This window comes from Trichosurus vulpecula, chromosome 1 (genome assembly GCF_011100635.1).
Source record: "Trichosurus vulpecula isolate mTriVul1 chromosome 1, mTriVul1.pri, whole genome shotgun sequence".
In the NCBI taxonomy this organism is placed as follows: Eukaryota; Metazoa; Chordata; class Mammalia; order Diprotodontia; family Phalangeridae; genus Trichosurus; species Trichosurus vulpecula.
The window spans coordinates 19,844,849-19,860,113 of record NC_050573.1 but is presented as its reverse complement, the minus strand read 5'-3'; the positions used below and the strand labels follow the sequence as shown (position 1 = coordinate 19,860,113).

Sequence of the window (15,265 nt, the reverse complement as noted above, 5' to 3'; positions counted from 1 at the left end):
TCTCTTTGCCAAGTTCTCTCTTCACCAAAGCAACAGTTAACTTGCCTGGAAGGATGGCTTCTCTGAAGCTAACATGGCCTTTAAGCAACTCTGTGATCTGGTTTCTGAGGTTCCAGGGTGTGGAATTACAGAATTGAGTGAATGCGGCATTGATCCCTCCTCACTCTCTCCCTCCAGCTGGTTCCCTACTCTCTTTTCCCATGAGCCTCTTTCCACCATGCCTAGGCTTTTGCTGTAACTGATGCCCTAACCAGGCTGCCTGACTTGGGTCTCTCCTGGCCCCATTCTATCCTAGACAACATTTGTTAGTCACCTACAGTCTTCTGAACTCTGTCCTAGGTACTGAATATCAGAGTTGGAAGGGACCACAGAAACCATCTTGGGTAACCTATAACTGAAAAATAATCCTCTCTCCAGTATCCCAAACAAGTGGTCATTCAGTCTCTGTGGGAAAAGCTACCTGTGGGGGCCACAGGCCCCACCCCAGAACATCCCTTCACCTCTGTAGCTCCCTTCTCCCAGTGGCTACTCTGGAGAGCTTTTTCTGATGACAAAGTACATCATATATATTCCAATTGATCTTTGGGCCTCAGTTTTCTTATCTGTAAATTGGGGATAATAAAATCTATCATACTTCACTCTCCAGGCTGCTCAGGGGAGCCAGTGGGAGGATAGACACAGTTATAAACCTGTAAAACACCATTAGCTCTTGGAATGCCCAGGTCTCCTCGGTCCAGTGTCTGAAATGTTTTCTTTCCCCAGGAAAGGGAGCAGGAAACTCTGGGTCTGAAACAGAAGCTTGAGATGCTGAAGAGTCAAAACCTTGACTTAAGGCCCCTTGGGATGGAAGCCGTGGCTGCCTTACAGAGAGAGCTTTGGGACCTGAAGTCCAGCGCCTTTGAGCAGCAGCAGATACAGAATGAGCAAGAGATAACGATTAAGAAACTGGAGCAGGTACAGAGGACCTCCCATCACTTCCTCCCTTTCCCCTCTTCTCCCAGATGGAGGGGTTTGCCATTTCCTTCTCCAGCTCATTTAACAGATGAGGAAACTGAGGCAAACAGGGTAAAGTGACTTGCCCAGGGTCACACAGCTAGTTAGTTTCTGAGGCCACATTTAAACTCAGGTCCTCCTAATTTCAGACCTGGTAGCATTCTACCCACTGTGCCCATTATTTAAGACCAGACCTAGGATTTCATGGGTATAGGGAATTCCTGAAGAAAAAGCTCACTCACCAGTGCAAATTAGCATCTTTTTTTGGTGATTTAGATCCTTACTTAGCAAGTTGCCTGGGGCGCAGAGGGCAAATGATCTTCCCAGGAACACATAACCACTCTGTGTCAGAGGCAAGGCTTGAACACACGTCTTGCTGACCCCAGGCTGCTCTCCCTCCAATGCCCCAGGTTGCCCAGGTTCTGAAGGAAATTGACCAAATGAAAAGAGGCATCCACTTCGCCACCCGCTGATTGGGCTTTTGGCATTTGTCCATCTGTGTGTTCCAGGAGTGGAGGAAAAGCCCTGGTTATTCTCATGTGCTACTTCAAAGTTTGCAAAATCTTTTACTTACATAATTTCATTGGAGTCTTTCAATAATCCTGCTGGGGTGACCTTGTGAAAGTTACTCAGCCTTCCTGATCCTCAAGTTACTCATTTATAAAATGGACAGGAAGTTGGTTGGACTCGATGGCCTCTGAGATTACTTCCAGGCCTAAAGTTATGATTCTATCAGCCTGTGAATGAGCTAGCTCCAGGAGCTTTCATGTGTTCATTTTTCAGATGAAGAAGCCAAGGGCAGTGAACCCAGGCCTTTCCTGACTCTGAGCCCAGAATTCTTACTAGGACACTCTGCTGTTTTTCCTTCCATCTTAGATGACAGTTTGAAGTCTGAACACTCTGTAGAAATACAAGAGGTTTTATTGGAACTGGGTCATTTTTTGTGTGCTTAGAATCAGGGAAACACCTCTGGAAGCTCCATTAAATCTTGAAGGTCTCATTACGCAGGTGTGTCAGGGACCCACCCACTAGAGGCTAGAGTCCCAGAATGGTAATTTACTCATGCTGCCCCAGAGACTCAAATGTTAGCTTTGCTAAGCATCTCCACAGGTAGTTTACTGAATGAGAAAGCCTGGCCCTGTGCTCATCTTTATTACTCTGTGGTTTTACATGCTCCTCCCCTGATGTAGCTGTCACTTTGGGTGTCCCCACAGCTACGCGTTCGGTTTGAGATGGAGATTGAGCGGATGAAACAGATGCATCTGAAGGATCAGGAGGACAAGGAGGAAGAGCTGGAGGATGTGCGCCAGTCCTGCCAAAAGCGGGTAGGTCATTAGGTGCCTGGGTGCCTGCAGTGGGGAGCTCCTTGTAATGCCAGAGCCTGGCTGGCCAGATCTAGTTTTAGCAGGGCACCTGTGAAACTGCATTCTGAAAGTTGGCAAGAGCCCATTAAAGGGAAGGGGTGGAGGACTTGAGAATGGAAGACCTGCTGTGTGATCACCAGTGTCTCCAGGAACCTCTTATGCCACCCTGAATCACTCCACCAACTTTCCCTTCAAGTCACTGAGAAACAGATGTTGTTCAGTCATTTCAGTTGTGTCTCCATGACCCCATTTGGGGGTTTCTTGGCAAAGATACTGGAGTGGTTTGCCATTTACTTCTGAAGTTCATTTTACAGATAAGGAAACAGAATTAAACAGGGTGAAGTGACTTACCCAGGATCACACAGCTAAGCTTCTCAGGCTGGATTTGAACTCAGGTCTTCCTAACTCTAGGACTGGCACTCTGTGCACTATGGTGACACCTAGCTATCCTATCCTTCTAGCACCCAGGGTGAAAACCTTAGAGTCATTTTTGACTCTTACCCTCTCTCCTCTTCCTCTTATCCAATTAGGACCACAGGATAATAGATATGAACCAGCTTAAGTAAATAAGCATTTATTAAGGATCTATTATGTGCTAGGCTTGTGCTAAGCATTATTAATACAAAGAAAGGCAACAATAAAAATCCCTACCCTCTGAATACCCTTCCTGAAGCACAGATTTGATCATTTCACTGTAAATAACGTCATCATTTTACTGGCTTCTAAGAAAAAAACCACAGCGAGTGTTCTTAGCTTGACCTATACAATCTCCATCCTTATCGAACCATCACTCCTTTTTGGCCACTCTTTATTCTGGCCAAAGTGGCCCACTATTTGCTTCCCAGGCTTGACATGTACTCACATGTCTGTCTTTACACACTCTCTCCATGTATTCACAGGGGCCATTCCTGATATCTAGAACCCAGGACCTGCTCATTCCTGCCTTTCAAAATCTTCTTACCTTGAGGCTCAGCTCAGGTGTCATTGTCTTATTGTGGTCTTCCCTCATTGGCCCTTCCTCCCAGCTAAAAAAATTTCTCCCTTCTTAGTTTTCCTAGAGCTCCCCATGCACCCATCACTCTTTACCCCATGTCTGCTCATCTATATTCATCATCTCTTCCCCATCCCCAGTAGGATGTAAGCTCTTTGAGGGCAGTCCAGGGGACAGGGATTCATCATTTCTGTCTTTTTACTGCTAGCACTGAGCCTAGGGCCTGGAGCACAGTAGGCACCTTAACTAAATGATTCATTATTGAAGAGGACTAATGTCCTTAATAGAGACTCATCAGTCCCATGACATAGGACTCTTCCAGAGAATTTCCATGACAATTCAACTAATTCCAATTAATCTTATTCTTGATTCCTTATTATGTGCCTATGCTAGATGAAGCCTTTCATGATATACTTATGGAAAAGATGGAGAAATGTGGGCTGCATTTTAGTGTAATTAGAAGGATTCAGAAATAAATTGTTGGGCCCCAAAATAATAATTTGATTGCAGTAGAAAGTAATGTTCAGTGGTGTGTACCAAGCATCTGTGTTTGACCACCCATTGTTTAGCATTTTTTATCAATGACTTGGATAAAAGCTTAGATGATATGCTGATATCTATAGCTTTATCTATCTATATAGCTGCTACAAAACTGGGAAGAATAGCTAACACACTCAGGATGCTAAAACATTTTGGCAGAACACTGAGCTGAATGTAATAGGATTACATTTAATAAGGTTAAATATAAAGTCTTACTCCTAGTTTCAGAAAGTAAACTTCACAAGTACAAAATAGGTAATATGTAGCTGTGTAGAAACTCTTCTGAAGATCTGGGGGTTTCAGCCAAATGCAAACTTTCTTGTTTATTTTTGGTTAGATTTATCTAGGTCTGAGAGGGTTAAATTAAGGTCTCCCATTATTGAAGTTTTAGTGTCTGTTTTTTCCTGTACTTCATTTAACTTTTCCTTTAGGGATGTAAATGCTATGCCATTTGGGGCATAGTATTACTATGAATTCATTGTCTATGGTACTGTCTTACCAAAATTCAGTTTCCCCATCTCTTTTAATTAGGTCTATTTTTGCTTTTGCTTTGTCCAAGATGATGATTATTACCTCTGACTTTTTTAACTTCATATGAAGCATTCTCCTCTAGCCCTATATGTTAACTCTGTGTGTATTTTTCAGTTTAAATGTGTTTCTCACAAACAACGTACTGTTGGATTCTAGTTTTGAACTCATTTTGCTATCCCTTTCTGTTTTGTGAATGAGTTCATAACATTCTCATTCATCGTTATGATTGCTAATCATGTATTTCTCCCCATCCTATTCTTTTAGACTTTTCCTCCTCTTTTTTGCCCTCCTGAGGAGTTAATTTTGTTTTTAACTAATGCCTCTCTTAATCTACCTACCATATTATTCCTCCCTTTCCCCTTAGCTCTTTCCACTTCTATTTCCCTTTTAGGTTAGCTGCATTTCTGATCTATGTCTATGTGTCATCTTCCTTTTTTAACCAGTTTAGGTGAAAATGAAGTTCAAGTGTTGCCTGCTATCCCCTCAAACTAGTCTTTGTTTTATAAATGCCTGCTTATACACCCCATTTCTGTGACATTTCTCTCCAGTCTTCTTTTCCCTTACTTATTCTCACAGTGTGCTCCTTTTCCACATTAATTCTTTTTTTTGAGATCATCAAAACATAATAAAAATCATCCCCAGGCCCTTTGTGTAATTAGATTCCCATCATGACCTTGTTGATGACAGAGTTCTGAGAGACTACATGTATCATCTGCTCATATAAGAATGTACATAGTTAATCTTGTTTAGTCCTTTATTATTATTTTATTATTTATATACAATAAATCATTATTATATTATATAATATATATTATTGTTATATCACTCTTGTTTATTTATTGTTTCGCACTTCTCTTGACTCCTGTGTTTGAATGTCAGATTTTGTACTCAGCTCTAGTATTTTCATCAGGAGTGCTTGGAAGTCCTCTACTTCATCAAAGATCTCTCCCCCCTCCTTGCAGGATTATACTGTTTTCCCAGATAGGTTATTTTTGGTTGCAAACCTAGATCCTCTACCTTCTAGAATATAATATGCTAAGCTCTCCACTTCCTGATAGTGTTGGCTGCACAATCTTGTATGATCCTGACTGTGCCTTCTCCTCAATATTTCTTTCTGGTTGCTTGCAATAATTTTTCCTTGATTTGGGAGCCCTGGATTATGGTTGTAATATTCCTGGGAGTTTTCATTTTGGGGGATTCTTTCAGGAAGTGATCAATGGATTATTTCAATTTCTACTTTGTCCTCTGGTTCTATGAGATATTGGCAGTTTTCTTCTATGATTTCTTAAAAATGATGTTTAAGCTTTTGTTGTTATTCATGGCTTTCAGATAGTTCAATGATTCTTAAATGATGTCTCCTCTATTTCCCAGGTCAGTTGTTTTTCCTATGAGATATTTCACATTTCATTCTATTTTTTCAGACTTTTGACTTTGTTTTATTATATATTGATGTCTCACAGAATCATTAGCTTCCAAGAACTGGCCAGTTCTAATTTTTAGGGAGTTATTTTCTTGGATAAGATTTAGTATCTCTTTAGTTCAAACAGTTGACTTTCTATTCACATATTTCTTTCCTCTGCTTCTTGCTTTTGGTTTTTAAAACCATTTTTAGGTTTGTTTGTTTTTTAAAAACTCTTGCTTTAACTCTTCTAGGAATTCTTGTTGGACTTGTGTCCAAACTGTACTTTTCCTTGAGGCATTGCTGGTAGATGTTTTGAAGTCATTCTCCTCTTTTGATGTCTTGAGCTCCCTTGTTACTAGATTAGCTCTTTATGGTGGGATTATTCTTTTGTCTGCTCATTCTTCTAGCCAACTTCTTGACTTTAGACTTTATATTAGTTTTGGGCTCTGCTCACTTCTGAGGAAGAAATCTGGCCTGAGCTTCTGTCTTTTTACATCCTCTTTTTGCTTTCACAGCTCTGACTAGGGGACTGCTATCTTTCAGTGCTTTCAAGGTTTGATCTAGGACAAAATGTGAGCTCTACAAGTTCCTGAGCCAGGTTTGGGTCAGTTGGCTTGTTCTTGGTTGAGAGTTTCAGGAGACTGCTGCTGGACTCTGCCACTACTAGCCTGCTGGGATAATTCTGCAGATTCAGAGCAGATGAATTGCCTGCTCCCCTTTGATCTAGGATCCCTACCTATGTTATTCCATGACAGGTTTACTTGTTGGGGAGGAAGAAGAAACAGTAACTTCTCCTCAGAACTTTAGCTCCCTCATCTCTTAATATTCTCCTGGACTTTAGGGTGCAGTGGAAAGACCCCTCTGGATTTGGATTTGGAGGCAGAAGATTTTAACCCCATATCTACCACTACACACCTGTAAAATGTTGGGACAAATCCTCTCCCTTCTCTGGGCCTAATGAGGGGATTAGACTAAAGATCATCTTTAAAGATATTTCCATCTTGGAGTCCTATGGCCTAATTCACTCACCACGAATTAAACTGAACTCATTATTTCTCCTACCAACCTGGCCATCCTGGATTTCTCTAACTCTGTCATTAGCAAAGTTATGCTCCCTGACCCCCTGGCTCAAGCCTTGAAGGCAACCTATCGCCCCCAATGTCCAGCTGCCATATTAGGTTGATTCTTCCTTTACTTCCCACTTGTCCTTTGATTTCTACCCCTCCTCCTGCCCTTGAAGCCCAGGCCCTCCTCATCGCAGACCCTTTCAATAGCCTCCTTTTTTGGTCATCTTTCTTCTGTCTCCCCAGTTGACCGTGAGCATTTTTAAAGGGACACTTGGCAGGAGGCAAGGAGCCTGCCAGCCATGTCCATGGACCTCTCTGGCCTTGGGATTTGCTAAATTTGTTAATTTGTGGGAAGGATTCATCCATCAGGTTAGAGAAAGGGCTGCTGATGGGAAGGAGAGGCTACCATTCTCTGGGGGAGGGGAAGGGGTGCTGAGCCCTTTCCAGGCTTGGTTAGGCACTTGACGGATGGGTGGCACTATTACTGTCAGGGCCCTGACCCTGGCAAAAACAGCCAGTATTACGTCTCAATCCACTCCCAGACAAAGCCTCTGTAGCCCGTCATTCTGTCATTCCTGGGGAAATAATAATAGATGGACTTTTAGCAGGCAGCCTCATTCATCATCGTGAAAGGATTTCTCTAGGCCGCTGTCTCTGCTTTTGGGGCTTGTCTCCTCACACACTCACTGACCACTCAGATCAGACTAGCCTCAAGTCACCTCCTCGAGAAGGATGATGTACTTTTAGCCTGAGACCAGAGCTGTACCTGGTGATTTCATATCCAGGCAGAACGCAAAAATATGGCTTGGGGTGGATGTATAATGAAGCAAGGAAGGAGGGGAGAATCTCACCACATGGAACCTTCCTTCCCTTCCTCTCTTCCTTCCTCTTTCCCTCCCTCCCTCCTTTCCTTTTTCCTTTTTTCCTTCCTTCCTTTCTTCCTTCCTTCCTTCCTTCCTTCCTTCCTTCCTTCCTTCCTTCCTTCCTTCTTTCCTTCCTTCCTTCCTTCCTTCCTTCCTTCTTTCCTTCCTTCTTTCCTTCCTTCCTCTTTTCCTTCCTTCCTTCCTTCCTTCCTTCCTTCCTTCCTTCCTTCCTTCCTTCATTCCTTCCTTCCTTCCTTCCTTCCTTCCTTCCTTCCTTCCTTCCTTCCTTCCTTCCTCTTTTCCTTCCTTCCTTCCTTCCTTCCTTCCTTCCTTCCTTCCTTCCTTCCTTCTTTCCTTCCTTCCTTCCTTCCTTCCTTCCTTCCTTCCTTCCTTCCTTCCTCTTTTCCTTCCTTCCTTCCTTCCTTCCTTCCTTCCTTCCTTCCTTCCTTCCTTCCTTTCTTCCTTCCTTTTCATCTTCATTTCCTCCCAATTTAGAGATCATCTAGTCTAAATGTCTCATCCATCCATCCATCTATCCTTCAATCAATCCATCCATCCATCTATATATCTATTCATACATTCCTTCCATAAATATTTATTAAGCACCTTTTGTGCCCAGAACTGTACTAGAAATCAAGATTTGAGCCCATGTTCTCTGCTCACTTGCCCTATGTTCTCTCCTTGTGTGCACACAGCTACGGCAGCTGGAGATGCAGTTGGAACAGGAAAGCGAGGAGAAGAAGATGGTCCTCCATGAGAAGCAGGATTTGGAAACCCTCATTGGAACACTCTGTGAACAGGTAGATCAAGGGGAATCATCTTTTGTTATGGGGAGCTCCCTCTCTGTTGTGGAGAGGAAATGAAGACAAGACATTTATGGTTAGGCCTGGAGAGAGGCTCTGGAAATGCTGCTGGCTGTGAGCCAGGATGACTGAATGCCCTGCTTTCCTACTTAGTAATCACAATAAGATAAAAAAAAATCTGTGATTTTGTCAGTGTTGGGGGACTCCCATTATAGGGACTCCTTTCACCAACACAGATTGCAGCCCATCTGGCTTAGTTGATAAGGTTCAGGGAGTTACCTGCGTCAAGATGAAGTGGCTTGTCCTCCAAGGTCACAGTGCTATTGTCAGTCAGGATTCGAACCCACCGAGCACTTTATCCATCATTTTATGAGGCCCCTAATTATAATAATGACAATATCAACACCAATAATGGATTTTTGTGTTTGGTGCAATCCCCTCATCAAAGTCAACAAACTGCTTTAGCATTTACAAAGCCGTCTCTTTTGAGCCTAAGGACAGCCTGTTGAGGGGTTCTCATGCTCGTTTCACATATAACGGTGGTGTTGAAGAGGGTTTGAGAGGCATAATTTCTGAGTAATTTAATCATTTTATTAATAATGCCAGCATCTTAATAAATGGCTGGTCATTTGGCCGTCTCTTAGACCAGAGACAATCATAGCTTTGGGCTCTGGCTCATGGCCTTTTTGGAAGAGGCATGGTCCCCAAGGTGGTGATCAACTCTGATTAGTTAACAATTAATGATGAATGAATAATATAATGAAGGGCTGGACCTGAACCCTGATTATGTCATTTACTCCTTCAGTTAGCCCTAGCTTTGGGCAATTTATTCAAAGAATTTATCCTCACCCAAACCTGAGTGGAACACAGAGGCTGCCCCACCTGGGGGATCTGGATAGAGAAGGTTAGCTCAGCCTTCAGAGCCTGAGATCTTGAAATCAGGATAAAAGACAAAGGGGAAAATCTGAATCTCTCCAAATCATTGGTTATTAATAATCATTTCTCTCCTAACTAAAGTTCATTTCACTGGGTTTGCTTGTACATGCCATTCCATCTCCAGCCTCTGTGCTTTTGCCCAGGCTATCCCCCGCCCCGGAATGCTGTCTTTACTCCCTCAGCCTCTTGAAACTCCTACCTTTGTTGAAGGCTCCATTCAAGAGCCATATTCCACAGAGAAGATGTCCTGACTCCCTTAGATGTCAGTGACTCACCTGGCACTCCACTCACTGATTTCACTTATTCTTATTTACTTACCAATGAATGTGTCACCTTGATTGTTATTCACTTGCACTCCTACCCATGTCCATTCAGCAGACACAGCTGAGGGTCTTTCTATGTTCAAGGCTCTGAGGAATACAAAGACAATGAAATGATGGCCAACGTTGGAGCCAGAGACATAGATGTGAATCCTCACTTTTGCTTACACCCTGTATTAGCAAACCACTTAGCCTCTCTGGGCCTCAGTTTCCTTTATCTGTAAAAATGAGGAGGTTGGAATCCATGGCTGATTTAGGTGCTAACTTCTCCATGAAACCCACTTTCTTCCATCTGAAAATTCTTCTCCCTCCTTTCCATTTCCCTAGAGTCACCTAATTTGGGTACCAAGAAAACCAAGGACCTTAGGTTGAACCTTTGGAGGATGAGGAGGCAACACCCTCCCTGTTTCCTGTTCTGGTCAGACACCATTCAGTTGTTTGGTCCTGGGCACCATGTTTTAGGAAGGGCTGGGATGGTCAGTCTGGAGAAGAGAAGGCTTATGGAGAAACTGACAACTGTCTTCAAGCATATGAAGGGGCTGACCCATGGAAGAGGGATTAAAGTGGTTTTACTTGGATCCAGAAAGAAAACCAGGAGCAATGGGCAGGATGTTTGACTCCTGCTTCAGGCACTTCCCAACTGTGTGGCCCTGAGCAAGTCATTTGCTCTGTTTGCCTTGGCTTCCTCCTCTATAAAATGAGGATAATCATAGCACCCACCACACAGGGTTGTTTTGAGCATTAGATGACATAACACAGGTAGAATGTTTTTCAAACCTTCCAATGTTATAAAAATGAGAACGATGATTCTTGCTTTTTCTTGTTACCTTCTATTCCTATGGCCTGGTTGCTATTCCTCCCACATGACACTCTATCTCCTTTCTCTATGCTATTGGACAGGCAGATGCCCACATCTGGGATATGGTCCCTCCTCACCTCCATCTCTTTGAATCCCTATGTTCCATACAAACTAAGTTCAAGGGGCTTCTCCACAAAGTCGTTCCTGCTTACCCCAGATGCTAATGCCTCCCCCTTGCAAATTATCTTTTATTTATGGGTTTAGATTTTATACAGTTATATTGGACAGACTGTCACTCTCAAATAGAATGCAAGCTCTTTGTCTCTGAATCTCCAGCACCTAGCAGAATGCCTGGTACATAGGAGGCAGCACAATAGATAGAGTGCTGGGCCTGGAGTCGCGAAGACCTGAGTTCAAATTCCACCTCAGATATTAGCTGTGTGATCCTGGGCAAGCCACTGTTGGACTCAGTTTCCTCATCTGTAAAATGAGCAGGAGAAGGAAATGATAAACCTCAAGAAAACCCCAAATGGGGTCATGAGGAGTTGGACACATCTGAAATGACTGAATGATGATGACCCCATCAAATGTTTGTTGAATGATTATTAGCAATAGTATTTTTGAAATATTTCTATTAGAAATGTCTGAAATGGAGTAGTCTGTTCTTAAAAGAGTATGTCATAGTTGTATGGAAAATTCTTTTCTTTGGAACCAACCCACCAGCAATCATTTATTATGCACCTACTATATTCTAAGCCATGTGCTAGGCACTGGGGATAGAACACAGTTCTCCTCAACAATACCAGGCAGATATGAGACTTTTCTATACTTGAGAATACTTGGAAACTCTCCAGTGAAAGGTACTTAACAACCACATTAAATTTACTTGTCTCAATATTAAATGGTGTACGAGTTGACAATCTTTTCACGAAACAACACTAATCATCATTTAGATTTATTGGCTAATTATTCACCAGCTTTGTCAGATTTTGAATCTTTCTGCCGTAAAATGAAAATCTGCAGAATGGCATTTATTTCCCATTAACCTAATGAGGTTCTATCTCTCTCCCTTCTAATCCAATGGGAGAAAAACAGTGGTGACAATGACTTTGGTAGCCTCGTGACAGTCGTTGGCTGTTAAGTTATCTCTAGATGGGAGGAGATGCTAACCACAATTAAGGATCAGTGTTGCCCCAGTCCTTCACACCAGGGCAATAGTAGAGTTTTGGACTACTGATAATGGGCTTGTCATGCATCCCATACTGTCCGTGGTGCTGAAATCATAGGAGCAGAGACTGAGAGCTAGAAGGGGTCTCTGAGGCCATTTAGTTTTTTTTAGGAGGAAAAAAAAATTCAGGCCAAAAAAGGTTAAGTGACTTGCCCTAGGTTGAACATGTATGGGGAAGGCCTAGTTCCCTTGACTCCAAATAGTCCTCATTTCTTTACATCAAGTGTGCAAGTACTGGAGAGCTCTTGATAATATTCTGGGAGAGACATAGGATCAATGCTACTCATCTGGAGGTAGGAGTTGTAGAATGATAGAAAGATGAATAGTACCCATGTTTGTTAGACAACTTGGAAAGGGAGGGGGCTTGTAGGTGAGCAAAGCCATAGACTTAGGAAGGGGTGGGAACTTCATGGCTCCAGCCAACTTGCTTTTATGTGGCACCTGCTATATCATAGGCACCATGCTGAGCAAGGAGCTACAAAGACTGAAAGCAGTCTGTGCCCTCAAGGAGATTACATTCTGCTTGGGATTTCTCTTCATTTGCTCTGTTCTATGGTTGTAGCCAGAGAAGTTGTCCCTCATTGCCAACCCCATTTAAACACAGCATCATAAAATCTCCTAGTTGGAAAGACACTACATGGTCCACCTGGCCCACCCTATACATCAGCAAGATGTCCCCTGTATAGCATCCCCAGTGAGCAGTTATATGACCTTTGCCCAATAGAAGCCCAGTGATGATGAACCTATTTCCAAGGTAGTTTTTTCCACTTTTCCAAAAGTTATCCATAACGTTTGTTTTGTTTTTCTTTTCCCACTGCCATTAATTCTCAATTGACTTCTTGCCAATTGACCTGTTAATCCTGGCTGGTCTTGTGGTGTTTCCTTTTAGGGACAGCCCAAAGAACCCATCTCCTAGACATTCCTTGCTCATGTATTTCTCAGGGTCTGGTGCTGCCCAGGTGTTGCTAATACCTCAAGTGGCTACTGGAGAACAGTCAGGTGACAGAGACAAGGTAGAAAAGCCCACTTGGAGCTCAGGGCCAGCTGTTTTGTCAGAGGTCACCAGAGCTAGAGAAGAAATCCAGGTGTCTATCCAGTTCCTCTAAGTTAGCAGAAATACATTTCTCTTAACCTGGGGTTCATGGATCATGGATAGATTTCAAGAGTATGCAAACTTGGATGGGAAAGGGATTACATCTTTATTTTCAGTGACCTCTAATAAATGTAATATTCCCAAAAATTAATTTAAAATATTACTCTGAGAAGGTTTCACCTGACTGCCAAAAGGGTCCATGGCATGAAAAAGGTTAAGAATTAAACAACATTCCAGGGCCTCACTGAGAGGAATATTAAAGCATAGTGTCAAGAGTACTGGATTTAGAGTCAGGGTTTCAAGCCTCATCTCTGCTGCTTGACAATGATGACCTGGGACAAGACTCTTGGCATATTTCCTTTTCTGCAAAATGAGGAGTATTGAATCAGATGACTTTGATCACCTTTCCAACTTTAAATCTATGATTCCATGACTCCACATACCTTCAGGCCTACCTTGGTACATGTGAAGAAGAAGAAAGAAAGGAAAGCTATCTTTGGGATCACCTTGGCATCTCTCCAGTGCCCATGACTACTCACTCTAAATCCAGTTTTTTTTTACCCCCGATCGTCCCATGCTTGGTGTAGATATTTGATAGAGTATCGACTACTTGAGGGCAGGGACTGTTTCCTTTTTGAATTTGTCTCCCCGGTGACTCACACAGAGTCAGACACATAGTATGTGCTTAATAAGAGTTTGTTCAACTGAGTTACCTTGAATTAAATTGCATTAAAGTGAAGCCCCAGAATGATTGAGAGTTGAATTGCCTTCTAGGTTGTTAGCAGATTTTAGTCAAGTATGAACTAGACATGTCTTGTCTATTTTCTGGGGGTTTTGGTTATTGAAAAAGCCTGTCAGTTTCTTCCCCAAAGAGACTTAAGTTCAGACTGCCAGAAAGCCCCAGGGCTAGGTGACTGGTCTGCTTAGGGAATTGCACAGAATGGAGGCACAAGGAGCTCATCGCTTGGGTACCTGCACATGGGCATCACTCCTTTACAAGTCCCGGCCTGGTTGGCTGCTGTCCTGCTCTCCCAGCTCTCCCCCAGCTCCTTAGATGCTGAGGAATGTGGGCACTAGCTCCTCTCAGAGTTGCTAATGTGGATGCCTTTAAGCCAGCTCCCCTGGTTCCCTAAAAAAAGCCTTCATCTGGAAATGTTCAGCCCGGCCCTCCCTTCCCTGCCAATGTTGCAATCTCTAATGAGCAGGCTCTGTCTCTGTCTGAGCTGTGGAGGTGCCCTGGCACCTGGCAGTAATAATGAAAAGCCACTGTCTGGGTTCCTGTGCCCCACAGCATCTTCTCACTCATCTCCTTCCCCCTCTGGTTGGTCTTTGTCAGTAACCTTGGTAACGGTGGTGTGTGTGTGCGTGTATGTGTGTGTGTGTGTGTGTGTGTGTGTGTGTGTGTGTGTGTGTGTGTAATGGGATGAGCCATCTCTCTAGCAGGGCCCCTGTAAGGTTTCTTCTTCAGTGTCTGAATATTGATAGCAGTGCCCCAGGTTTGCAGGACTCTAAGGCCTTAAATCTCTTGGGCCAGGATTTGCTTCCAGGAATGGAAACAGCCATGTCTGTTAAACTCCCTTTGCAGAAATGAGCTCATTTGCAAATCAGCCAGCCTGTCTGCACATTGGTCACTGGGGCCTACCGAAGTCCTGAGCAACCTATGACTCAGGGCTTCAAAAACAATATGGCGGCATAGTCAACGGACAATCTAGGTTCCAGGCACCAGTTTGGCATTTATTGCCTCTATGACCTTGAGGGGAAAGGGAGAGGGCAAGCACTTATTAAGAATCGGTTATGTCCCAGGCATTGTGCTGAGGGCTTTACAAATATCGTCTTATTGATCCTCACAACAATCCATTTGGGTAGATGCTATCATTATCCCTACTTTACAGATGAGGAAACTGAGGTAGATAGGAGTTAAGTGACTTGCTCAGGGCAACATGGCTATGAAGTGTCTGAGGCTGTATTTGAACTCAGGCCTTTTTGACTCCAAGTCTAGCATTCTATCCAAGGAACACACACAGTATATAAAGTAAGGGGCCTCAGTTTACCCTCCTTTAAAATGAGGATGAAAAAAAGAGTGAAAACAGAACATGGGATATGGAGTCAGTAAACATGGATTTGAATTGTTTTTCTGTCCCTCATTAGCTGCGTTACTTACGTCATTTAACTTCTGACCATTGTCAAATGAAGGAGTTCAACCATCTGGTCTCTAAGTTCCTTTCTAACTTGGCATTTGTGACCTTCTAGAACTCATACCTTCCTCCCAAGTTTGTGGGGAGGAACATGCTTTACATGAATCTGAAAAATCCTTCTTAAAGGAGAGCTAATGTTA

General features: G+C 43.0%; 1 protein-coding gene across 1 annotated transcript in view; it reads left to right on the top strand.

Moving 5' to 3' along the window:
* MYO18B (myosin XVIIIB) overlaps positions 1-15,265 on the top strand; it is a 361,792-nt gene that overhangs the window by 200,236 nt on the left and 146,291 nt on the right. Inside the window, exons 31-33 of the mRNA XM_036737706.1 lie at positions 763-954; positions 2,208-2,318; positions 8,447-8,551. Of these exons, the coding sequence (XP_036593601.1) occupies positions 763-954; positions 2,208-2,318; positions 8,447-8,551 (408 nt within the window). The remainder of the gene's footprint in view (positions 1-762; positions 955-2,207; positions 2,319-8,446; positions 8,552-15,265) is intronic.